The sequence below is a fragment of the Pocillopora verrucosa genome, chromosome 5 (assembly GCF_036669915.1).
Source record: "Pocillopora verrucosa isolate sample1 chromosome 5, ASM3666991v2, whole genome shotgun sequence".
Classification (NCBI taxonomy): domain Eukaryota; kingdom Metazoa; phylum Cnidaria; class Anthozoa; order Scleractinia; family Pocilloporidae; genus Pocillopora; species Pocillopora verrucosa.
This window is the reverse complement of record NC_089316.1, coordinates 8,521,034-8,546,080: the sequence shown is the minus strand read 5'-3', so window position 1 is coordinate 8,546,080 and position 25,047 is coordinate 8,521,034. Positions and strand designations below refer to the sequence as shown.

Here is a 25,047-nt window from a genome sequence, read left to right as displayed (position 1 = left end):
GACGGTTGTGGTTTATATTGACTTCCTGTGTGCTTATGCCTCTCAAGCAGAGTCATTGTAATGATTAGCACATACTTCATTTAAGATTATTAGGGCAGGAAGTATGCTTTTAAAAAATTTACTTATGTTCTCAGCCTATTATTTGTCTTTTAGTGTTCTCGTTCTGTTTAGTACCTTTTTTCTTGGCCTCCTGTATACGGGGAGAAAGTTCTTACTTTCGTGGTCATTTTGCATTACCACATATACCATTTTTTCGTTGATAAGGTAATTACATGTGTGTGATTTTTATCCCAGGTGCGGATGAAAATCTGGAACTGGAACCCAAACCACCCGTGACACTAAAGAAGTCCGGTCTGGACGATGTCTATAATGTCCATGAGGAGATCGGAAAGTAAGCAACGGTGTTCATATACAGGCATGTAATCACTTGTTAAGATTGAACGGGGGCGATAAACGTTGTGCCTTTTGTTTACTTCAGTGAGAAACTTTAGTCTCACAGTCTCTTCATTAAGGAGTCTAAGAGGCACACCTTTTAGAAAAAAAGACGACGTGTTGAATACCTTGCAATGGAATGGTTTGCCTCCCCGAGTATCTTGATGACTCAACCACAACCAGAAAATCGTTTCCTGACACACTTGTGATTAGATAAAATGTAACATAACCAGCTGCACGTGATTTTTTTAGTCCCGTGACATCTAAAATCTAGTTTCTCATCGAACAGAGGAAAGTTTGGTGTAGTGAAGAGAGTTACAGAACGTTCTTCAAAGACCACGTTTGCCGCCAAACACATCCGGCTCAGTACGGCTGGCAGCGGTTCATCGCGAGATGACATCGTGCGTGAAATTGATATCATGAACAAGCTACACCACAAGAGGCTTGTGGGATTGATTGATGCGTTTGAAACGTCCAGGAATATCGTCATGATAATGGAATTGTGAGTATCATTTTATTAAAACTAGTAAAGATAAATTCAAACGTAAGTGTTACATCGGAAGGGAAAACGTGAACTGTTATATTTTATTCATGAATTAGTTAAAGGATGGCTATCTTGTTCCCTGTAATTTTTTTCGTATTTTTATAAGTTGGTAACAGGATTTGGAATCGTCCAATGAAAGCTTCCTTGCGGGAAAGACCATATTTATGACATAATTATTATCGATCAAGAATCCAGTAAGAGTAAAACATCAGGCATGCCTCATTTAAAAATAACGAGCCTTAACTCATCGATGATAACACTTTATGTACTAACCTTTCGCACGTTTTCTCGCCATTTGTTTTAGTTTTGTACCTCTCACTCTCAAAATTGGTTCAGTTGAACTTAGACCAGCAGGGTTTTGAAGATTAATTGGAGACCCAAGATGATTATTCTGATAACTTTTCTTCTCTTTGTTTAGTGTGTCCGGGGGTGAGCTGTTTGAAAGAGTGGCGGATGCTGATTGCTTGACGGAGGGGGAAGCTTCTTTTTACATGTATCAATTACTGCAGGGTCTTCAATACATGCACACCAAGAATATTGTACATCTAGATCTAAAGGTAGGAAATATCTTACATTAGGCTTAAAAAGTAAAACCTCCTGAGAAGAAGAATGAAAAATTGTTCTACCTTCCTTCTACATCCCGACACGTTAGGAAATCTTCTTACAAAGAGCCTATAGATACAGCTACTTACTTCCTCACCTTTATTACACATATACACCATTACTGATATTTAGTTCATTTGAAACCATGCAATCAGATTCATATAAGTATTGTAAAAGAAATATTTTGTCAAAAAGCAAGCAGTTTAAGTGCCCGAGTCGTGAGTTTCCAACAAGGATGAAGAGCTAAATTTAATGGTGTGGAAGGACAAACGAGGAATAATTATTTTGCTCCCTAAGTTTTGTACTGGTAATTAAGGAGAAGGTAAACGCTTCCAAAACCTCCTTTTTCTTTTTTTTTTTACTTTTTCCGCAGCCTGAAAATATCGTATGCGTAAGCAAGAACAGCTGGGATATCAAACTTATCGACTTTGGCTTAGCACAGGAGCTCGTGCCGGGGGTCAGAATGACTGCTCTCAAGGGAACCCCTGAATTTATGGGTACGTTTTCTCTAAAATGTTCCCCACAAATACTACTGAATTTCGTTAATAAAATTTGTTCGAGAACAGCATCTTGCTTTTTGCTTATCTCTTTTTATCTTTTTTTTCAGTACCACCCCTGCTTATGCTTGTACTTTGTTTATATATTTGTTGGTTTTTGTTTTTTGCCTTTTGATGTTTTGTTTGTCTTGTTTCTTTAGCTCCAGAAGCGGTCAATTTTGAGCCCATTTCATTGGCTACTGACATGTGGTATGTTCTTAAAGTTCTTTTATATGATCACTTCATGCTTAATTGAAGTACATACTTCTTCGTTTAACGAAAGTCGTCTTAAGTCTCCATTATCTCGCTGTTTTGAAGCGGTTCCAGAAATTTGAGGATCAAGCTACCGAATTTAATGAATAGAAAAGAAAGAGTAAATTGATCTAAAGGCAAGGAAGGGTTGGCGATGATAGTTTTTTTAGTCTTTTTTACAACAATAATAGCCAATCGCTAAACTACTTATTATTTATTTGACTCAACATATTTATTAATAATCATAGTTAATACAATATAGTTGTACACAGTAACAAAAAATGAAGGAAGTTAAGTGGTCATTGGAATTTATCATCAGAAAAAGATCATATACTCCACTAATAAGGATACGAATAGAAGGAAAGGGATTCTGGAAAAGATTTTTACCTGTTCCAGGAAGAACATTCAAGATCACTTCCTTGTTGCTATGGAGACTTCGCTTGGTGTGTATGTGGCGACTTCGATCCTGGGCAACAGATGAAAATCGCTTGATACATATTTTAGTTTAAGTGAACTTAAGCTAGAGTATAACTTTTAAGAGCATTCATAGTACTTAAAGAATGAGTACTGACTAACTCTTTACCATAAAGGTGATGAAATTCAATGTTTTACCTTTCAGGAGCGTTGGTGTCATAGCTTACATCCTGTAAGTATCTCTCACTATGTGATATGAACTTTGTGCGGTAATTTTGTGGCTTTATATACAAATAACAAGTGAACTAAGCACTGAAGGCCTTCTTCACGAACGGTTTGTTCTTCGAAAAGAATAGCTTAAATTTCGCTCGTTCACCATTTGCGATTCATGTTTTATCTTGTCTATCCTCAAACATGGCCGTTTTTTTATGGCTTATTATAAAGTCACTGGTGTCTATTTACCCAAAAAGAGAATTGTCTTCAACTTCCCTTCTAGCTGAAAACTCTTGTTTCAACCTTAAGAAAGGTCGAAAAAGCATGTCATCGTGATTCCCTTTGATATCTATCTCCGAAATTCTGTCACTCATTTTCCAAAAAATAAAAAAAGTACATTAGCTTACATATAATATTACTGTCAACAGTGACGTAATTTCTGTGTGGCAACGTCACTTATATGAAATAAGACTCATTTGACACCCGTAATGCGACAGTAAACTTGATTCTAGAACTTTTTTTTCTCATGAAAATCGTGATGCACTCGTTCAATTTCTTACTTATTCATTTTAAGCCTCAGTGGGTTGTCGCCACTTCTGGGAGAGGATAACAATGAGACCCTAGCCAATGTGACTGCCGTCGAGTGGGACTTTGAAGACGAGAGCTTTGACGTCATTTCTGACGAAGCTAAAGATTTCATTGCTCAACTAATGGTGAAAAGCCCCAGGTATGTTTAGTATGTTTAGTTACAACTGATAAGGTCTGTCTGCCTAACATTAAGGTTTCTATGAGAGTTCTTATTACCCATCACTTTCTGAACAGTTCACGTTCTATACCTAACCAGCATAACAGTATCTATGTTATTTTTTAATTTTTATCTCTGTTCTATGTACCTATTTTGAAACTTCAGAAAAAGGAACACGGTTACGCAAAGTTTGGAGCATGAATGGATGAAGGTAAATGATAATGCTTTTAAGCATTTTTTAAAGAGCCAATTTAATAAATTCTGCATAATCATTTCATTGATGTTGAAATCAGCAGCGGCAAGGTTTGAAGCTTTCACATTCCTGGTCAAAATCAGTAATTCTCCTGTGTGAGTGACTTACGTTTTCTCATGTGATGGTTCTGCTAGATTCGATGTCAGATCAAATCAACACCTCGAGCTGATTTTTGTTATCAGTTCTCACCCTCTTGCTCGACAATGCAAATTATTTTGCATAAGTTATTGATTGTTATTGTTTAATTATGGTTCAAAAGGAAGGGTCCAACCAGAGCGGTCTTAACTAGAAAAATAGGAAACCGTCAATAATCCAAGCTTGGCTTTACTTTGAATAGCTAAGTATGGAAAACAACTAAATAAGTGCGAAACAGTTGCAATGCTAAGGCCAACTAGATGATCAATTTATTGACTACTGGTTTTATTTTCCTTATTTCTTTGACAGAAAAGTGCGTCAACAAACGCTATCAAGATAGACACCAAGAAGTTAAAACAATTCTTAGCCAAACGAAGGTGGCAGGTGAGAGGCTGGTAGTTATTCCCCAAAGTCCTTAATAGCACTGTTACAGAAGCGTTAGTCAAAAAACCATATTTTTTGTTTCACTTCAGGACTTGTGTCCGCGATGTTTTGCTTGGGTAGATAAGGAACATGTAAAACCTTCCCCACTCATTCCACAATTTCTCTTTGCCTTTGGATTAAAATTTGTTTTTGCTTTATTCCTTTCATATTGTAATAGATATTTATGAAATATTAATGAAGCAATGAATGAATGATTACTAACATTGATGATTTGACGTGATTTGCTGACTTTAATAACTAACAATAATCAATAATTTGAAATCAATACGGTAAATTAGTGACTTAATACTGAGTTTTATTTATGGTTCTAATCAATTGTCGTATGCACGTATCCTTGATATTAGAGTACACGTTTTAATTTGATAGCGTTAACCTTTCAGTTAATGACTCACCGATAACAGCTCAGTTCTAAACGTCTTAAAATAGTACCGTGATGAAAGTCCCACAATTTCGGCCACAAATGCACAACATGGTAAATCCAAGCAAAGTATCATCTAAACTAAACTAACAGGCACGGTACTTGTGTGGTAAATACGGGCACTCGCAACCCAGATCACGTCAGTCAAATCTATACAATCATGTACTCATAGATTCCCTTCTTAAGCGAATGTGCCAATCATCCAAAGATGCTGACTGAGGATGAAATCCTCGAGGTTAGTCGAGTGTGGAATCGTCAAGTGTCGCCATGGTAACAGACGTGTCGCAAATTGTGTTCCTTGAAACTCTGCTTTCACTTCCTTGACATGGTTTCGTCCTTATGTTGGTTGAATTCTTTCCTACTGCTTACTTTTGCCGAAGGATTATTTGTATTGGTAACGTCCAGACAACCTTAAATTAAGGCTTACAATAGGGGGGCGAGAAAATTGATCAGAATTTAAATCAGGGCTATTGTCTGAAAGTCTTTATATCTCCTTCGAACTTCAGTTTGCATCCTCAAAATTCAAAAGCCTAAAACTTAGTATTCAATTCGGTGCAATCCAAAATGTCAGCCGTGAAAGAAACGATTGAATACATTAGTTAGGTTAAAAATACACATTTTATTAACTCATCGTACGACTCTGAAAGGAGAAGCTGATCTAAGATAATTGTATATAATAGAGACTCCGAACCGCGCCCTGGTTACTTTTTGTAAATACTTGTCCTCACGACGAAGCGCATATCAAGGCAAGTTGGTTCGCTTTCAGCGGCTCCGGCCATTTTAAATTATGGTTGCATGGATATGGTGTATTTTCTTTTGTGCAATACTTTTCCTGTAAGCAATTCATAAGATATGATTGCCGATCTATGCAAGCCTAGAATTTTATTCCAAAAGCAATTGAAACAGAGGTCTTACATGTCAAGTGACTTTTTTTTTCCTTTTAGAAATCTGTTAACGCACTGAAAGCGGTCCGTCGATTATCCACCTTGTCGTCTCTCATGAACCTCAAGAGTCGTCCCTCGATTGCACCGTCATTACCAACTCTTCCTTCTGCCAAGGAGAATGTTGAAGATGCAACTGGCTCTAATGAAATTCGTAAAGGAAAAGACGAGAATGACGCTGGAGAAACAACAAACGAGGAAAACGTATTAAAAGAAGAGGATGATGAGGAAAGACAGAAGGGCAAGTGTCTAAACATTCTTACAATTGATGAACAGAATAAGTTGACTGTTTTAACCTTTGGCCGGCTAATTGACAAACGGACTAGCCTTGAGCGAGATGAATGAATACCTAGTTGAATCCATGATTTATTAGCTTCTCTTATGTTTGATTTAGTGGCTTAAATGACTAACTGACTGTCTGATTGACTGAAAACTCCGTAAGCGGCTCAGTGTGTGAGTGAGATGAGTGAGGGAGATGAGTAAGGGAGTGCGTGCGTGCGTTCGTGCGTGCTTGAACGAACGTGTGCTTGAGTCACTGAGATAACGAGTGAGTGGGTGAGTGGTTCAAAGTTGACAGACCAGCTAACTTAACAAAAAGCTGGACTGTTTCCTGGGTAAGTGAATGACTGATTGACTCACTTAATAAGAAACTTACTGATAGTTGTGCAAACTAACTGATACATTGCCGGCAAGGGGTCGTCTTCATTTGACTGGAATGTGAAATGTTACTGTAGAAGATGATTTCTCAGTTGGGTTTAAATCAACCAGTTGAATCATACATGGATTATTTGTTTGTTAATTCGACTGACTGAGTCATTGATTAATTAATTGACAGAACCACCGGTATTCAGCAAAGAATTAAGTGACCTCTCTATCACAGAGGGAGAAACGGCTTCCTTTGAAGTTGTCATCGAGAACGACACCAATTGTCAGATTCATTGGTTAAAGCATGGTGTAGAAGTAATTGAGAACCAGCGGTTGAAGGTTGAACGTCATGATGATGGACGTCATTTGCTCCTCATCGGGGATATAGCAGATGATGATTGCGGAGAGTATTCTTGCGTAGCTAAGAACGAGGCTGGAAAGGCGATAAGTACAGGGACGATTTCCATACAACGGTCTTGTAAGTATAAACTAAGGCTACCTCATATTCAAATGTCATAGCCATCAGGAAATTCATCTAACATTTTTAGTAGCGTGCACAGAATCTGTGATGCCAATCGACAAGGCTATGATTCCTCATTGTATCGAATGATCTTTCGATTGGAGAAGTAGATGACGTTAAATTTCTGAAATTAAATATTAAGACAAAAGTAATGATAATAACCATAGGAATGATTACATTGATTAACTCATTTCCGTTTACAGCCCTTTCGAAAAGCGACGAAACCGACGAGGAAGATGAAGAAATAGACAACTCTATAGGTAAATGTCGATGGCCTTCGCTGAAGTTGGTGTTTTTAAAGGTTAAATTGATCATGATGTTAATTTTTGATCACCTTTTAAAACTCAAATAGAAGTTCCAGTTTTCAAGAAAGAACTCCACGACATAAAAGCAATTGAACATGACGACGTTATTCTCGAGGTGATTGTCAGTGGTGACTCGCCCTACGAACTGGAGTGGTTTAAAAATGCCGTTGACATAACTGAAAACGATCGTGTTTCCGTGGTTAAACACGAAGACGGCCGATTTACCCTTAACATTCGGGAGTGTGAGGACGACGACACCGGAGAGTACTGTTGCGTAGCTCAGAATGAGGCTGGAAGAGTCACGTGTGCAGGATGGTTAACCGTTGAAGGTATGCTTACACACCAATGTCTCTCACGTTGTCTCACTTTCTAAGCCTCATCATCAAACTTCTACATAAAATCAGTTTTTTTTAATATCCCTTTGAGCGTGTCCTACATCATTTGTAGTATAAAATCGCACATGATTTTAATAAATAAACGCCTCCAGATCAACAAAGTAGGCTAAATATTGAAGATTAAGACTTCAAATGAACTTGTGTTTTCCCAGTGGAAAGCGTCTTGTCTGAGGATGACGAAGAGACTGAGTCAGAGAGTGAAGATGAATTTGTACCAAAAGATTTTGTTGCGATTAGGGAAGGCGATGTACAAAAATTCTACTGTATCGAAGAAGAGGTTGGCAGGTATGTTAACAATGGGAGGGCTAATAACGATTCTGTTTGGAATTGAATTATTTCCATAGAAATCCTGATGCGTTTACTATCGCTCTCTGTGGCTCATCCTACTCTTTTCAAAGTTATGTTTTTCCATTTTTAGGTCCTCACTTACCTTTTAAGGTTTAATCTTGGTACCTTGGCTCTCGAGCCATGCGAAAAAGTGTTTCGGTCAGCCACATTGCTTTTTTCTATAACTCGTCAGCTTGTTAGAACAGGTGTACCTTGAATAAATTCATGCGGAAAAAAAAAAAAAGCTCACCTTCTCCTTTTATCATTTTCTGCGCTCAGCTGCAATTGGCGGTTATAGCCAACCCGTCTTTCTGCTTGTTCTGAGTTTTTATGCATTTGTAGGATGCACTTAACCTTAACATTTCACTGACGTAAAACAAATCTTTTTTATTACCCAGGGGTCGTTTTGGGATTGTTAAGAAGTGCGTCGAACTTGACACTGCAACGAGGTTCTGTGCTAAGTTAATCAAATCGCGACCCAGTCAAAAGGAGGAGTTTAAGCGCGAGATTGACGTCATGAATACCCTTCACCATCCCCGGATAATTAGACTCTACGATGCGTTTGAAGAGCCCAGGCAGATCATCCTTATATTGGAGTAGTAAGTTACCTTGGACGAGTCTTTTATGCAATTAATCTTGAATTTGGCTTGCTGCTTTAATGATGAAATGGATACTCAGATCGTGAAATCTACCGACCCCACCCAGTCAGGTTCATCCATATTTCCTAAGTCCGAGCAGATTTGGCGACGGTGCATATAAAAAATGTCCTTCATCTCGAAAAAGGACCTTATTTTGCCAAGAGAATGGTATGCCCTGATACACGAACATACCTCTTCTTTCATCTAGATCCCCTTAAAGTCTCTTTCACTGACGGTTTTCAAGCTGGTCTGCTTAGCTTATAGATAGTAATTTACCAAATAACTTCGAATAGATACCGTCGATACCGTGTAGGGAATCATATCGTTCGTCCCCAATGCTCGTATGGTATGACGTTATTCGTAACCGTCATTCTAGAACATCTAACGAAGTGACTAAAATACCCCAGCATGGCGCGAAATAAACGTATAACATCTGATACAAATTCTTTGCTCTTTGCATGTTTCATTTTCGACAAGAGTGATGCCAATTTTCTCTCCCACCCACATAGATATTTTTCGAATTTTTTGGTCGCCAATGTGAACTTTTAATTTATTTCTCAATAAAATGTGGATAAATCTTAACTACTTTTCTTTAACTCCAATGTTGATTTGTCTTATTTCAGTTGCAGAGGAGGTGATTTATTCAATCGTATTGATGGCGATTCTCTTCCTGAGTTCGAAGCAGTAAAAATCCTCAAACAAGTTTTGGAGGCTGTCAAGTACATGCACGACCTTGGTTTCATGCATTTAGACTTAAAGGTTAGCAAATCATCCTCTTTTATCCTCTAATTAAAAAAAAATTCAAACAGCATCCTAACTCGATTTGAAAGTTGTGTACTCAGCCAACGGCACCATTGAGAATTCATCTGTGAGTCTCATTCAAACTAACGTCAAAAACCCTGTCATTTCATCCGAGCTTTAAGCTACTTCACTACCGACTTAACTATTCCAAACGTTTTCCTTGCAGCAACACTAACACTTAACACTAATTCTTTTTCGCCTTGGTTTTGTCTGCAGCCACAGAACGTGATGTTTAAAAATGAAGGCGGTTTAAAGATAAAATTGATCGATTTCAGTCTAACAAAGAAGTTTGATCCTGAGCAAGAAACAAAGATATCGTTCGGAACTGCTGAATACGTTGGTAATTTTACCTCGGTTAATTAACAAAGTCAACTATCTGTCATTTTGTCTGACGTTTTCCTTGTGTAGGTGGGTCAGTGCTGGTAGTTTTGTTTCTTGTCTGTTTTCTCTTTATTTAGTTCTTTTCCATGTTAATATGGAACTTTGATGAGTTACCCTCTTGTACTAAGAAGTTGCTGGTAAAACTCGAAACCAGGTTAATCTTGAAAATTATCTGAGACGTAGTGCCCTTCTTTCCACACGCAGCTCCAGAAATTGTCAACTACGAGCCTGTAACCTTAGCAGCAGACATGTGGTAAGATTTTTAGTGGTAATAGTATCAAAAATAAGTCACATGTGATGAGTTTAATTATGGGCATTTTATATCGGTCGACGGATAACTGATGCAAATCTATCCTTTTTATTTGCTTTCAGGGCGATTGGTGTTATTGCTTATATTATGTGAGTATGGCTAGTCTTGTAAAGGAAAATATTATAACCAGTAGTGGAAAGCTGTAGATTGAAACCCCTATTCAGGAATGTATTCAGTTTATTTTTTCGGCCAAGACTTGAGTGTTTGCTTCTTGCATGAAAGTGTTCCAAAAGATGATAACCCCAGCACGTATATGCATAAAAATTAAAACACTTGTAGCTCTTACTTTATCAATCTAATCATTAAATCAACCATTAATACGACGAAAGCTTCGTTTTCATGTTTATGTGACGCCACAAAATGAGCCCTAACTGTGAATTTTCAATTTAGGTTGAGTGGCGAATCTCCGTTTCTTTGTGAGAGTGAGGCGGACACTTTCTCGCGCATTACCGATGCACGCTGGGAATTTACGGACGTGTTTGATTACGTCAGCAAGGAGGCCAAGGACTTCATAACCAGGCTACTTCTCAAAGATCCAAAGTATTTGCTGATTCTTGATTACATTTTATGAAATTGTAGCGTTTATACGGCAACATGAGTAGCACGAAAATATAAGTTCATAGGTTACTGTAGTAGTCTGTGCTTATGAACCCGCATTCTTATGCTTTAATGAATCAATCCTTTCTCTTTTTTCACTCAATGTTTTGTTCAATGGAGTAATGAACGCTGTGGGGATCTAATTCATCTCGTGGCGAGACAACAGTGAAGAGTTTTCAAGTCGAAGAAATTTCTGCATAACATAAGTGTGCAATATAAACAATAGCCAATGCGCAAGTCAGAATAATTCGGGCCAAAAATTCAACAATTATACTTTCCGTTGGCACATTGATTGCTTGGTTTGCTTACTCATATGATTTTAAAAAAATTTTCTTTTAATACCATCTTTCGACAAAATGTTTGCCTCTCGCTCCATCAATGGATCAGCGAGTTATTTGATGTTTTCTTTCTATTGTTCTTTCCTAAGTGTTCTGTCTCTGTCTTTTCTTTCAGTTTTTTCGTGGGGTTTCGTTTTAGTAATTCTTTTGATCTTTTCTCTTCAATTGTTTGGTAACAAGTATCTCATAGAGTATGACATTCTCGCTAGGAATCGTTTAAAGCTTTGTTATTATCCTCTCTGTAGAAAAAGAATGAAAGTAGACGAATGCCTGGAACATGAGTGGATCAAGGTAAATCAATTTTGATATCACCCTACAAGGCCTACCGTCATGTTCGATAAGTCATGATTAAGAGACCTGTCTAGACCATTTTTTAAGGTTCAGTAAGTCATATTTCAATGCATGTAACTGTGCTCTTTATGATGGCTTTAGTCACCAGGGTTTACTGGAAAACGGAAAAGCAAGAACTCCTCGGAGGTAGGTCAATACACAAAAATAGTTTGTTGGTTTTTCTTGCTAGTATTGTTTCTCCTCAAAGTTCAATTACAATATTCTATATACAACTAAAGTTAATCCATTCAATCAAATTTTTGCTGAAAGCTTTTTTCTTCCTTCCTCGATAGTTCATCCGTCTGTGGTTAGTCTGTTATTCTTTTCGTCCCTTATTTTTGTTTTTTCCGTTGGAATTAGCCCTAATTTATCTGTTTTATTTTTTTGTAAGGATAGTTTCCCGTTCCACTTTCTTTCTCAATCAAAGATTTACTCATTGCAGGGCGAGATGACTATTGACCAAAACTCAAACGTTACATCGCCAACAGAACTGATGAGACAAGGTAACTATCGCTATTGGAATCAGCAGTAGGTGGATTGGCGAACAGAGTATAAATTTTAGGTTACGATCTCTAATTAGGTCTGAAAAGGTGGTAATTTACTACTGTTATGTTACGGGAGGCAAAGGTGTTGGAACATTTGGATGTAATTCATGGTCGACTATAAAGATCATTTCAATGCATGTTCCAAGGCAATTTCTTGGATAAGCACATGTTGGTAATTTCCCCAACGCATGTTAAAAGAAAATCTCTTCGTCTCTACAGAGAGCAGAAAGTCTGAGCTAGAATTACCACTGGATCCAAGGAAATTAGAGTCTAAAGTTAAATCACTGTTATCAAAGTTACAAAACGCGGAAAAGGAAAACCAAGAATTGGAAGAAAAACTCCGTGACGTGGAAGACCGCGCCGATGCCCTGGAAGATGATCTTCACACAAGTCAGAGTTCTAGAAGGGTTCTGGAAGACAGGGTGTCAAAATTGGAAGCTGAAAAGACAGATCTTTCCAAGAAAGCAAAAACCAACAGCGATGTTTTAAAAAGGGTAGCAGAATCAGAGGGAGATAAGAGAGCCCTGGAAGATAAACTATCCGAGCAAACTCAATATTTAGAAAACTTATCACAGAAATACGACTCTCTCAAGGAAAAGATTGAGAATTACGATATTCTAGAAGAAAAGGTTTACCTTTTGGAACGGGAAAGGAAAGACCTCAGAGATACAAAGCAGTCATTAGAAGACAAAATTGCACATCTTCAGGTGGAAAAGGAGGAATTAACAAAAATGAACGAGAAGAATTCCTTGATCAATAGAGACCTTGACAATGAGATTGCAAAGCTTAAAGCGCACAGAGACGAGATTGAAAACCAATACGTTTGTCTTCGAACCGAGAAGGAGTCTTTGGTCGAGGAACTCACGAAGCGATTCAATATTTTAGATGAACAGAAAAAGTCTCTTAGCCAAGATAAGAGTAACCTAGAGACAAAGTTAAGCGCATTTGAAATCGAAAACAAGAATTTGAGGCTAAAACTTGAGGACTTAACAAAAGACATAGAATCTTTGAAAGAAGTTTCCAAGCAAAATGAGCAGGGGAAAGAAAAAGAAGAACTAGAAAAAGAATTGACGAAAGTTAAAATACAAAAAGACGAAGCCAAGGAAACTTGTGAAGAATTGACTTCAAAACTTAGCAAGGCATACGCAGAATTGGAACAGTTAAAGCCCGCAAAAATGGGTCATGTGACAGGTGGGTAATGCATGTATGTATCGCTAGGAAGTCAGCTTATCAGTAAGGCTTCATGAGACTGAAACAACTATAAGAAACAAGCATCCTACGTAAATGTTAAGTGGTTATTGATTCCAAATGCTAAGGTGTCCAATCAGTTTTCTCTGTAGAAAGTAAAGACTATTTATTGAACTAGGAGTAATCAAGAACCAATGCGGGGAGTCGCAGATTGGAGCTTTAGATGCGTCAAGCGTCTTGCATACTGCTTAGATGAGCAATGTCATGAATGTGGTGTGCGCAAACGTTTAGAATATTCAGGAGAGCGAGCGAAAGACGAGAAGGCAGCTAACAGCTCTATCATCGCCACGTACGAATTCTCTGATAGATATTGATATACTCAAATATTTAGAGCATGTGTCTGAAGGATAAGTTATATACAAACATTGCTTTTTTGTTATCGATTTTGAGAAAGCTTAAAATTTGTCATGGTATTCCGCATGAAAGTGTGCATGATAAACATTATGACCACTCATTGTTATGTTGTATTTCAATACAATTTTGTAGTTCTTATGAAACTGTAGGACTCCAAAACTACTGTTTTATGTTTGTTTTATTTTTGTTTCGTATGTTTTTTATTTTCCTTAGAAAATCGCCAAGAAGATATTTCAGCTTTGAAGGAAAAATTGTCTTCCCTGGAGGAGGAAAGGGATAACCTGGAAGATGATCTTGACGACAGGGAAGCTGAAATCGTCGAATTAAAAGGGAAAATTGAGCATCTTGAGGCAGAGAACAAGGACAGAAACAAAGACATCATGAATTACAAGTCACAGTTAGAAGTAGCCAACGAGGAAATTAAGTCCTGGAGAACGAGAAAGGATGGCACAAGCTCGGCGATGCCTAAAGAAGACCAAGGAAACCTGAATGAAAAAATAAAGGATTACGAATCTATGATGAGTAAGCTGACGAAAGAAATTTCTTCTTTACAAGGCAAACTTTCTGCAGCAGAACAGCTTAACAAAACTTTGGAGGAAAAGGTGAAATCCAGTACACAGGTATGGATTATGTATTTTTTTTAGTGTCGCATAAAGGTATAAGATAGAAACAGCAACAGAAGTGTAACGCTTTATTTATGTATTTTTAAGTCGGTCATCGAAATCATACTCGCCTCATTTTCTATTCGTTACCATAATTATTATACCATCATATCACGTAATCGTCTTTCGAGTTGTACTTGCTGTACTGATTACATTATAAAAAGATTCTGTTGCTGAAATACCTTTCGATACGAAAAAAGTGTGTTGCCCGTCGAAAAGTACCAGTACTTGTTTATATTTTATCGGAATAAAATAATTGATTCTGATTAGAAGCTGGTTGTATCTTAAAATCCTCAAGGCTACTCTGGTTTGTGCTTTAATCAAATTCATATTTCAGGAAAGTTTCCTCGATCCTAATATGGAAGGCGAAATCATTGGAAGAAGTGAAAATACACTAGAATATGCGTCTATGGATTTCGATTGCTTTGACACAGCTGACCATAGTCCAAGTGAAGATAGAAATGGTCGAGACGAACGCATTTCGCCTCAGGGAAGAATCAACAATGAGTTGAACAGAGAAGAAAAAAGCGAGAAGTTCGTCTTGTTGAAAAAAGAGTTCGAGAAAGTAAGGAGGATTTCTGAGGATGCTGAGACGAGGTTAGCGGAGGAATTAAAGAAGAATCAGATTTTGGAAGATGAGATTGAAGATTTTGAAGTAAGGGAAGAGAAAGGTCTGAGATTGTACAGAGAGCTAAAGGAGGAATGTAATCGATTGAGGGCACAGCTGAATGACAATGAATCACCTGAGAACCAAGTTGAGGCTCGCTTGCGAGAAAAGCTAAAAAGTAATGAAGAAGAAACTGAAGCTCTTTGCAAGCAACTCGATTCGTTGAAAAAAGAACTAAAAGTGATCAAAGAAGAAAGAGAAAAGGGTGACACACTTTATACTAACCTTTCTGAGAGATACAGAAATTTGTTGAAAGAGAAAAAGATCTTGGAGCAGGAGAAACATGAGCGCGATGAGAGCGAAACGAAATCGCGAGAGCTTGAGGACTCGCTACAAACGCGAATTCTTGAACTGACGAACATGAAAGACGAGATTGAGTCCATGCGGGATAAGCTGCGATCGCTGGTACGAGAGAAAGAGGAAGGTATAAAGGAATTTTCGATACTTCAAAAAGACCTTGTTAAGGCAACAAATGACCGCCGTCAACTCGAAAAACAAGTAAAGGACGAAATATTCCGCGCTGAAAAGTTGGAAAGAGACCGTTTCGTATTACAAGGAAAGATTGAGGAGATGCAAAAAAGTTTGCATACACAAGATTTGGTCGCGGCAGCTGATAAAAAGGCGATAGACGCCTACGTCGATGAAATTAGACTTCTTAAGGACGAAAAGGGCAACGCGGTTAAGGAAGTAGATAGGCTGAGAAAGCACAGCAAAAATTTGATGCATGATCTAGAGAAAATTGCAAAAGAAAGGGAAGACGTGGAAACTCTGAAAATCTTCAAAGAGCAAGCGATCAAAGAAATCAAAACTTTGAAAGATGAAAACCAACGTCTTAATCAAAAGAGCGAAGATTTCGACCAAATAACAGCCGATCTTAACACTCTCAGGACGGAAAAAGCAATCGGATTGCAACATCTGGGAATTTTAGAAGAAGAAAGTGAGATTGCTTCGAGAGAGATTGCAGCACTAAAAAGTGAAAATGAGCTTCTTCTTGAGAAAGCTAACCAGCTCGAAGAATTGAAAGAAACCTTTGAAGCACTTAAAGATGATGCCGAAAGCCTACGAGAAAACATCGAGGCTCTAAAACTCGAGAGAAAGGCCACAGAGAAAGAAATTGAGGAGTTGAGAAATACAAATAATCTTCACCTTGAAAAGATTGTGGAATATGACAGAATGCAAGAGGATCTTGAAACATTGAAAGAAGAGAAAGTGATGGGACTAATAGAGTTAAGTAGCTTGAGAGAGAAAAATGCTGCTCTTTTGGAAGAGGTCAAGGCAACGGATGAACTTAAGAGAGAATGTGACCTCATTAAAAGCGAGAAAGAGAGAGCATTTGAAGAAAATAGGATTTTGATTGAGCGTAACGAATCCTTGGTCAAAGAACAAGAAAGCGATCAAAGAATAACATTAGCATTTAAGGCAGCGGAAGATGAGGCCGAAAGGATTTCCAAGGAAAATGGAGTCTTGGCGGAAAAATGCCAAACTCTAAGGAGCAAAATTAAGGAGTTAACTTTGCTCAATGATAGTCATTTGATGGAGCTGAGCAGGTTGAATCATGATTTGGGTGAATCTAGGAAGGAAAAAGAAGCTCTTTCGGCTGAGCTTGAATCTTTCCATGTTATCAAAAAAGATCTCAATGCCTCATTGGAAAGCAATCGGAGACTTAATAAGGAATCAAGAGATCTCGAAGTCAACTTGGAAACTCAAGCTTTGGAAACGATGAGATTGAAAAAGGAAATAAACGTCCTAAAGAAAAAGAATGACGCTCTGACAACGGAAATTGAACGCCTTCAAGGACAGAATGCCATCATAGAAAATCAAACCTCGATAGCACTCTTGGAAGATGGGGAAGAATCAGAGCAGATTTACGAACCGAAACCTAGCAATGCTACAGACGTACGAAGAAAACTTGACGAATTCACAACTTTTGAAGAAATAGCAGGTAAATACAACGTTGAAGAAGAAAAGCCTGGAAATGTTAAACTTACAAAGTGTAACAAACGCAACGAAACAGAAGCCTTAAAACAAGAAGTGGATTTCCTTCAGAAAGAAGTTGAAGACTTAAGTGAAGATCACAAGGAACTTTTGCAGTCTTATAACGCCTTGCAAAAAGAATATGATAATTCTAAAGATAAATTTGGCATTCTTGAAAAGAGTTTGGAAATAAAGTCCAGAGAAATGAAAAGTATGACCGAAGTAAGAGACCTTTTAGAAAACACGAAGATTGAACTTGAAAACGAGCTGAAAGTTACATCCCAAGAAAACGTCCAAGTCAGCAGGGAACTAGAAACTTTAAAAGAAAAGTTTGATTCTCAGTGCCGCAGTCTGGAGAACGCCGAAAAGGAAATTGGAAATCTATTTAAAGAAAATGAGGAACTACATCAAAATCACATCGAACTGGAGGAACGGTACGGACGTATCAGGAAACTGAACAGAGAACTCGAGGAGGACATTGATATCGAGACTGGAAAGCTCGTTGAGGCAAAAGAACGCATTTCTGAACTCAAGAAAGAAAATTCCCTTCTTCAACAAATGAATTTAAACCTGCAACACGAAATTGACAAACTGAAAGGAGTTCCCGAGTTAAGTGGTCAGGAACAGGGCGGAGTGGCCAAAAAGGTTAAACATCTAGAGAAAAAGATAAGTGTTGCTCAACTGCAGAAAGGCGATTTTGAAACTCGATCTCCCGGGGAGAAGAACAAAGCCCAGAACACCACAGAAAAGAACATGGTCAAGGTTTTGGGGGATGAAACGCGAAAGCCTCAAGGTTGGGCAGAAAACGTAAAGGAAAATAAACCACAGCAAAACCAGGGGGAAAGAACAGTATGGACACTAGAACAAGAAATAAAGAGCCTTCGTCCCAACAAAGAACGAGCTGAGTCCTTGGCTAAAGAATTGGATCAGGTTAGACAAAGACTTGACAACGAAATAAAAATTAGGGAAAGCAAAAATGAAGAGAGCAGCCAGAAGAAAAAAGAAAACGACTCCTTAATTTACGAGCTTGAAAGCACCCGTCACAGAATTGTTTCAAACGTGATAAATCCGTTGGAAGAAGCGAAACTCCCGTGGAAATTTCGCGTCACCGCCGCCGACATATCAGCGGGAAAAAGCAAAGCATGGTCGAGCATCAAGGAAAGTATTGGAACCCTGATATGGGACCGAGAAAGATTGGTAAATGACAACAAGGTCTTAAAGCAAGAAAATACTGAGCTGAAGCGCGAATGCCAAGAACCAATGAAAGGCAAAGAAAAAATCAAGGTAGGATGGTTTTGGTAGTACTAAGAAATTAGTATATACATTCGCCACGGAATGGACTAGATGTTTCTTTCGAGTAAATTTGATCCTACTCAGCGGTGAGATTTTCGATGAAAACTCGCCGAGGATAGTCTCTCTCAAGTGGTCGTTTTCACTGCTGATAAGCTGACATGATACCAAACCTTAATGACTGACCGATGGAATGACTAACACCAGTAGTTGACTGACTCACTGACCCAGTCTCAGTTTGTTTGACCAGCAGGTTTCATAACCTACAAAGTGACCTTATTATCACGTACTTCAACCATTATTCTCTTTCAGAAATTTGAAGAATTAGTTGGTAAACATCCCACCGATGAAGACATCTTATCTAAAAAGCAAGAAATAAAGGCTATTCACGAGACAATAGCTTCTGATAAGGACAAGTTGACACAACTTCAACAACAAAAAGAAGATCTGCTTCTTAAAATCGAGTTTATGAAGCGAATGCAATCAACTGCTGGCCAAGAGAGAGATCAACTGGCGGCTGGAAAGAGCCTCTTTACGTCGGATGGGAGACTGGGGCCGAGCTCTCACTCAAGGTTTAAGTTTCGTAGATTTCAATCGGTGGAGAGCATTTCAATCCTTAAAGAACGGGATACCTTCGAAGAGAAGCAAGATCCTGTTGATTTTCCCACACAGACTCTCACCGTAAAAACGCAGTGGACTGGGAACGAGCGAAGCGAAATCTCGACAGGCGAGGAGCAACTTCAAGTTGCGCGACAATTGGTAAAGAAAAATCGAAGAATATTCGAATTGGAGCAGGTTGGTTATCAAAGCGAAATGCACTTCTATGCACCTGCACCAACCACTGGAGGATTCACGTTGTTACTTCACGCACGCAACCGTAAGCTAATGGCACTGTCAATGTAAAAGCTGCACCTTTAAAAGTGAACTATAGCTACAATAAGCATTAAGGAAGTTACTATTAATTTTAATTACTGTTGTAAAATGAAAAGAATAATATGGGCCAAAAAAAAGTATTTCCATCTAAAAAAAAAAAGAGTAAGAACAGGTAGCTATAATTATTTTCAAGGGTTTACACTTAAAGAAACACACTGCGGTGTTAAAGTAATCATTGTTTATTTGCAAAATAGCACATAAATTAAAGGCACTATAAATGTTAAAAAAACACGTGAATTGTTACACCACAAAAAACCGTATGCACGGAGGCACCTTTTTTTTTTCAATTATAGCCTAAGCACTTATCTATCGTGATGCACAGTTATACCAACCATCCTGCTTTAGTACAACTGATACCTTATTGCACAATAATGACTATATAACTAACTGTTTTTGCCCATTCTTCTGCCAAGTGAGTCTCCCAAAAATATTCCTAGAATAGTCATAGGGTAGGTCTTAAAATTGGATCAAGACACATTATTTTCCTTCGCACTTTTCATTTATACCAAAAATTAGTCTTAGCTTTAGCTAGTCATTTGCACTGAAATGTTTCACCTTTCATTTCCTTTCTGTAAGTCTATAATGAAATGGACAAAAAGGTTTTTATACGTGTTTCAATTCAGCACAAAACATTAACGACACTTTGTGGTTTCTGAAACTCTAGGAAATTATTTCAGTCTGTAACGTTATATACCCACACCTTCTTTACTAGGAAGTTGATGTACTGCTGACCAAAATCGAAGAATCCTCACCCGGAAATGCGGCAGTGGAAAGCTTTTCATCAGACGTAGAAAATTTCAAAGCGGAAATTTTACGACTCGAGGGCGAGAACAAACGGTTGAAAGAACTTGCAAATGAGCCAATACTTGCGTCATCACAGAAAAAAATGGAATCGTTAGAAGCCATGAATAACTTTCTAAAAAGCGAAAAAGAAGAGCTCATTCTAGAAATTTCTGCCAAGAATAAGAAAATTGAACTTTTGGAGAAACGCGTTAGGGAGTTGACCGAGATGAGGAGTAATGTCGTCAATGGATCGAGAAATGGAATTCACGACGAGGCTGATTTGCAAACAAATGCATTAGATGAGGAACTCAGCAAGACTAAGCACAGAGTATGTGAGCTTGAGGTAAGAAATTCTCAGTTAACTCATGACTTTGTCAATTGCGTTGTGGCATTTCTGGTTGAGGGTGGGATCCTCAGTTTATGCCTGCTCTGAGAAAAATTCGAGTTTCGTAATTCTGAGGTAAGTTTGATTAAGAGTAATAATTATAAGAGTTTTGGTTTTTTTTTGTCCTCCGTCGTTCTTAATGTTAGTTCAATCTACATAGTTTTAAATCCTCTTTCGATCCCGTAACTCATGACATTCCATTAACAGAATCACCGAAGGCTTAAAAATGTGTTGCACTTGTACACTTTTTTCCTCTCCATGAAAGTAAGGGATTACCGACATCATAATTACAGAGATTAGCATTCCACCACTCTAACTCAGCTTGTAAAACGTTTCCTTAATCTATCCAATCCAGGCTGAACTTGAACATCTAAGCAACAGTCACAAATCCAAACTAAAGCGAGAGCTGGACGAAGTCGAGGCAAAGTGGACAAAACGGTTGAGGTTTGTTTTATTTTCTTGAATTTTTTATAACCCTACGCAATACTTATCTCCAAACAGGTTGAAGTTCTAACAACTTTGATTTCATTCCTTTTTAAATCAGAAAAGAGTGCATGGAGCTTCAGTCAGAGTTGTCGGAGAAACACAGCAAGGAAAAACAGCTTTGGCAAAAGAAAGAAGTGGAACTTCAAAACATTGTAAGTGGTCATCAAATCCGCTGTGACGAATGGAACAAGTCATTATATCACGAGCTTACTGTTCCATTGCTTTTGAAGTTCGCCCCTTTTTTCCATCGATTTAAGGAAAAGGATTCCTTCTTGTTTTCCCAAACGATAATTTAAAACGTCATAGTATGGTCTCCAGCCATTCGTCAAGTCTCTCGCACACGTAAGTTGTACCCATTCAAATTCTTAAAAGGAAAGGGCGATGTAATTTTTAAGCGTCTCACATAATAACGCAACACACTGACCCTAGAAAGTATTCAGACCAAAACCATTTTATTCATAGTTTAATACGCATATAACATGTCTATCGCGTCTCGACATGCAAAGGGTATGTGTGATTCTTAGAGAAAGCACATTTAGATTCTTATGAAAATCACTTCCTGAGAATGATTCTTGTCTATGAGTGCTGCTATTTATCATCAATTTGTCTGCCTGTTGTGGCATATCCATATTTCATTGTGAACAGATCTGCTTCTGTCATTCTACGTTTGAATAAACGCCTCTATGTGACTCGTCAAAACTCTTCAAACTCAGGAATTAAACATCAGGTTCGTCCCTTCTCAACGAAAAGTGAAAGAATAATGATAGTTATTTTTTTCTTTGGAAGATTCGTCAAATGAAGATCGTGATGGACAAGAGGCTTAGTCAAGCGGAAACTGAACGGAGGAAACTAGAACAGGAATTGAATACTGTGAAAACGTCCGGTTTCCATGGCAGCACGATAAGCCTCGATTCAAACTCAGACGACTCAGCTGGAGGCGTATCTCCAGATCCAGGGAAAGGCAAGGACGCGACTCAGTCTGGTTTGTTTTTTTAAATTTATTTTTGTTCACATTTAACTAATTCTTGCATCAGATACCAATTCAAGACTCCACGCAGGATATTGACACTAATAATCGATAAGTGTAGAAATAAACTTTCGGGGTCTTAACCTAAGGGTACAAATTCTTTAATCATAGTGGAGGAACTGTGCAAGTTCAAGCAATTCAAGTAATAAAAAGTTCATAAAAATCAACTAAAGGCGACGTACCCAAATTCGATATAACAATTGCCAAAGCTGTCGAGGATTAAAGAGAAGCTAGCATCATTTAAGGCATAGAGAAGCAGAGTAGTAAACCACTGAATAAGATATTTTGAAGAACTTCAGTTAAGCCACAAGAGAGTGAAGGGGGTCACTAATGAGTACAATTTAAAATACTTCTAAGACACTTCTTCCATTTTGTTTCTGCCGTCAAATTATCATTTTGTTTTTTCGTCTCTTACAGATGGTTTAAGCGACCGCGAACTACGGCGAGTTGCTTACAAATTGAATGGAGAGGAGTGGTCTCGGCTTGGAACATTCCTTGGGGTAGGGGACAGGGATCTTGGTCAGCTCGGTGGACTAAGCATGGGTCCTCAGGAGAAAGCTTTTAAATTATTGGTCATGTGGAGGACTCGATGTCGTTTAAGCCGAGCTCAAATGATTTCACATTTAGCTGTAGCGCTCGAGGAGGTCAACAGAAAGGATGTTGCCCAGTTTGTTTTAGAGCAGTTTATGTCTGGAAAACCTAGAAAGAAATTGTTTGGGTGGTAACTAAAATATTGTTAATTGATGTATAATATATTTTTTAGTTATTTTTGAAGTAACTGCTAGTGAGTGGTTGGCGAGACCTACATGAATGTTGCATGCGTAACAACCAAGGTAAAAAGTCTTCGTGTTACACCATCTCACCATTTTCAAAGGTATATCAACTCATAAGCATTACAGAGAAGTTGTAGTCAATTAAAATTGAGTAATTTATAATCTATCAATGACAATCAATCAGATCAAGGCTGCAAAAGGCGAAGCAGTTGACTAACGTTGAGCTAGATCGCAGTAATAAACTAGAGAAGAAAGTTTTTTCCTAATGAAAATGTAATTGATATTTTAAGTACCATGGTGAACTGCAGGATTACAACGTGTCCATAACGCATAAAGGATAAATAATATTAAGAGCGTCACCTAACGTTTAGTGATTGAGGTAGATGATTTGGAAAACTTTACAAAAGTGGGAAACAATAGAATAAAGAAATCATATTTAAGACTCAACTGGCTAAAATGTCTCTGATGTTCAATTTCATTTTTACACATTGTTCTTCAGATGAAACTGACCCATTGGACTCGCTCCTCAAAGGCGGCTACCGATAAAATTATGATTAAAACTCACTAATTATCAGACACAATATTATCAGACACACACGCAAGAAAAAACAAAAACAACAGTAACAACAAAAAATGGCAAACTAAAAAGGAAAAGACAAATAAGCAAAGAGCAAACCACAACGCCATGGCTTTGGCACCACTGGTAAAGCAACAAAAATGATCATTGCATGGACAAAAAGGCTCTGAATAAGGCAGAGAGATGATAATGAAAGTTGTAACAATAATATTAACAACATTAGCAATTATAATAATGATAATAATTGTGGTTGCAATACTAGCTTTACTGCAACTTAGCAAAAAGTCAAAGTGCAGAATGACAATTTTCTTTTAATCACCGAGTCATTTGGCACAAATTTGGATCAATATCAGTATCTGGGCAACTGCCCACTTACCCCTCTCCTCCCCCAACAACAATCAATTGATGACAAGTTAGGGTTAATGTTGGGTTAGGGGAGGGGTAGGTGGGCAGTTGCCCAGATACTGATGGGATCAGATTCTATCCATATGCAATACACAGTATAAAGTACACTTTGTGGTAATGCATATGCTCATCACAGTGCGGTAACGAAAAACAAATCGCTACAAAAAAAAAAAAAAAAAAAAAAAAAAAAAAAAAAAACTAGGACCGCAATGGATTACAGCGCACGGTAGTCGCAGTGCCGAATTATTTGAGTAGAATTACACAAAACAAATGTAGAACGAAACAAACAAATATGATACTTACAACTGTTTCCTTTGACCGTGACAGTCTCCTTGTAGACCTTAAGAACCGTATCAATGTACTTGAAGCTATGGATACTATTTTTTCAACCGTGAAAAAAATGCAAAAGATGACTGCCGAGCAAAGCCGCGCCGAAAAAAACAAATTTTAATAATAATAAAAAGTGACGAGTTCATCCGGGGCCTAGCACTTGAGCCAGACCCCACGATAAAAAGATGAAGAAAAGAAGTAGAAAAAAAGAAAAAGGAGAAGAAAAAGAGGAAGAAGAGGAAGAAGAAGAAGAAAAAGAAAAAGAAAGAAGAGGAAGAAGAATGAGAGGAAAATGGAGAAGAAAAAGAGGAAAAAGAGGAAGAAGAGGAGGAGGAAGAAGAGGAAGAAGAAAATGGAGAAGAAAAAGAGGAAAAAGAGGAAGAAGAAGAAGAAAAAGAGGAAGAAAGAAGAGGAAGAAGAATAAGAAGAAAATGGAGAAGAAAAAGAGGAAGAAGAAGAAGAAGAAAAGGAGAAGAATAAGAGGAAGAAGAAAAAGGAGAAGAAAAAGAGGAAGAAGAAGTAGAAGAAGAAAAAGAAGAAGAAAAGAAGAAGAAAAAGGAGAAGAAAAAGAGGAAGAAGAAGTAGAAGAAGAAAAAGAAGAAGAAAAAGAGGAAGAAGAAGAAGAAGTAGAAGAAGAAAAAGAAGAAGAAGGAGAAGAAGAAGAAGAAGAAAAGGAAGAAGAAGACATAGATCAACATTTCTCTCACCCATCAAAATACGACTTAAATGTCTAGTTTATCTATACTTCCCAATTTGGGGATAAAGGTACGAGGAGTTTTTAGATGATACCATGTTAAGTCTTTGGGAATGGTAGAAAAATATACTTTTAACTGTAATCAGTGGTAACGATAAATTTCTATACCTGTCACTCTAAGAAACGATTACTTGAATTCCAATTTTAGAGAGTTAATGAAATTTAGAAGGTATTGAATCCGACCTTAATCGTTTTGGTTTGTTTTGTTTTTCTATGATGTTTCAATCAATCATTTAGCAAAGCATTTTGTTCGTTAAAAATTTTCCTCATTTGTATTTGGGGTTAATGAGATATGTTTCGTCAATTAGCTTGATTTCTAGCCCCGAAGTCCTTTCGA

General features: G+C 37.8%; 1 protein-coding gene across 5 annotated transcripts in view; it reads left to right on the top strand.

Moving 5' to 3' along the window:
- LOC131799506 (uncharacterized) overlaps nt 1-23,386 on the top strand; it is a 31,120-nt gene extending 7,734 nt beyond the window's left edge. The window contains exons 4-35 of one of the 5 annotated variants that reach the window (XM_066166741.1): nt 295-391; nt 722-934; nt 1,395-1,533; nt 1,953-2,076; nt 2,277-2,325; nt 2,987-3,013; nt 3,569-3,721; nt 3,905-3,950; nt 4,437-4,511; nt 5,934-6,171; nt 6,766-7,053; nt 7,299-7,355; nt 7,448-7,729; nt 7,948-8,080; nt 8,521-8,721; nt 9,384-9,519; nt 9,778-9,901; nt 10,147-10,195; nt 10,315-10,341; nt 10,643-10,792; nt 11,433-11,478; nt 11,620-11,664; nt 11,960-12,020; nt 12,282-13,253; nt 13,878-14,284; nt 14,664-18,251; nt 18,570-19,016; nt 19,903-20,316; nt 20,714-20,802; nt 20,903-20,996; nt 21,631-21,826; nt 22,289-23,386. In XM_066166741.1, the coding sequence (XP_066022838.1) occupies nt 295-391; nt 722-934; nt 1,395-1,533; nt 1,953-2,076; nt 2,277-2,325; nt 2,987-3,013; nt 3,569-3,721; nt 3,905-3,950; nt 4,437-4,511; nt 5,934-6,171; nt 6,766-7,053; nt 7,299-7,355; nt 7,448-7,729; nt 7,948-8,080; nt 8,521-8,721; nt 9,384-9,519; nt 9,778-9,901; nt 10,147-10,195; nt 10,315-10,341; nt 10,643-10,792; nt 11,433-11,478; nt 11,620-11,664; nt 11,960-12,020; nt 12,282-13,253; nt 13,878-14,284; nt 14,664-18,251; nt 18,570-19,016; nt 19,903-20,316; nt 20,714-20,802; nt 20,903-20,996; nt 21,631-21,826; nt 22,289-22,596 (9,275 nt within the window). In that variant the 3' untranslated portion in view covers nt 22,597-23,386. Of the gene's footprint in view, nt 1-294; nt 392-721; nt 935-1,394; nt 1,534-1,952; nt 2,077-2,276; nt 2,326-2,986; nt 3,014-3,568; nt 3,722-3,904; nt 3,951-4,436; nt 4,512-4,573; nt 5,225-5,933; nt 6,172-6,765; nt 7,054-7,298; nt 7,356-7,447; nt 7,730-7,947; nt 8,081-8,520; nt 8,722-9,383; nt 9,520-9,777; nt 9,902-10,146; nt 10,196-10,314; nt 10,342-10,642; nt 10,793-11,432; nt 11,479-11,619; nt 11,665-11,959; nt 12,021-12,281; nt 13,254-13,877; nt 14,285-14,663; nt 18,252-18,569; nt 19,135-19,902; nt 20,317-20,713; nt 20,803-20,902; nt 20,997-21,630; nt 21,827-22,288 lie in introns of those variants that run through there. The other 4 variants (XM_066166740.1, XM_059117213.2, XM_066166742.1 and 1 more) reach the window with 4 other exon arrangements.
- The last annotated feature ends 1,661 nt before the right edge of the window (nt 23,387-25,047 follow it).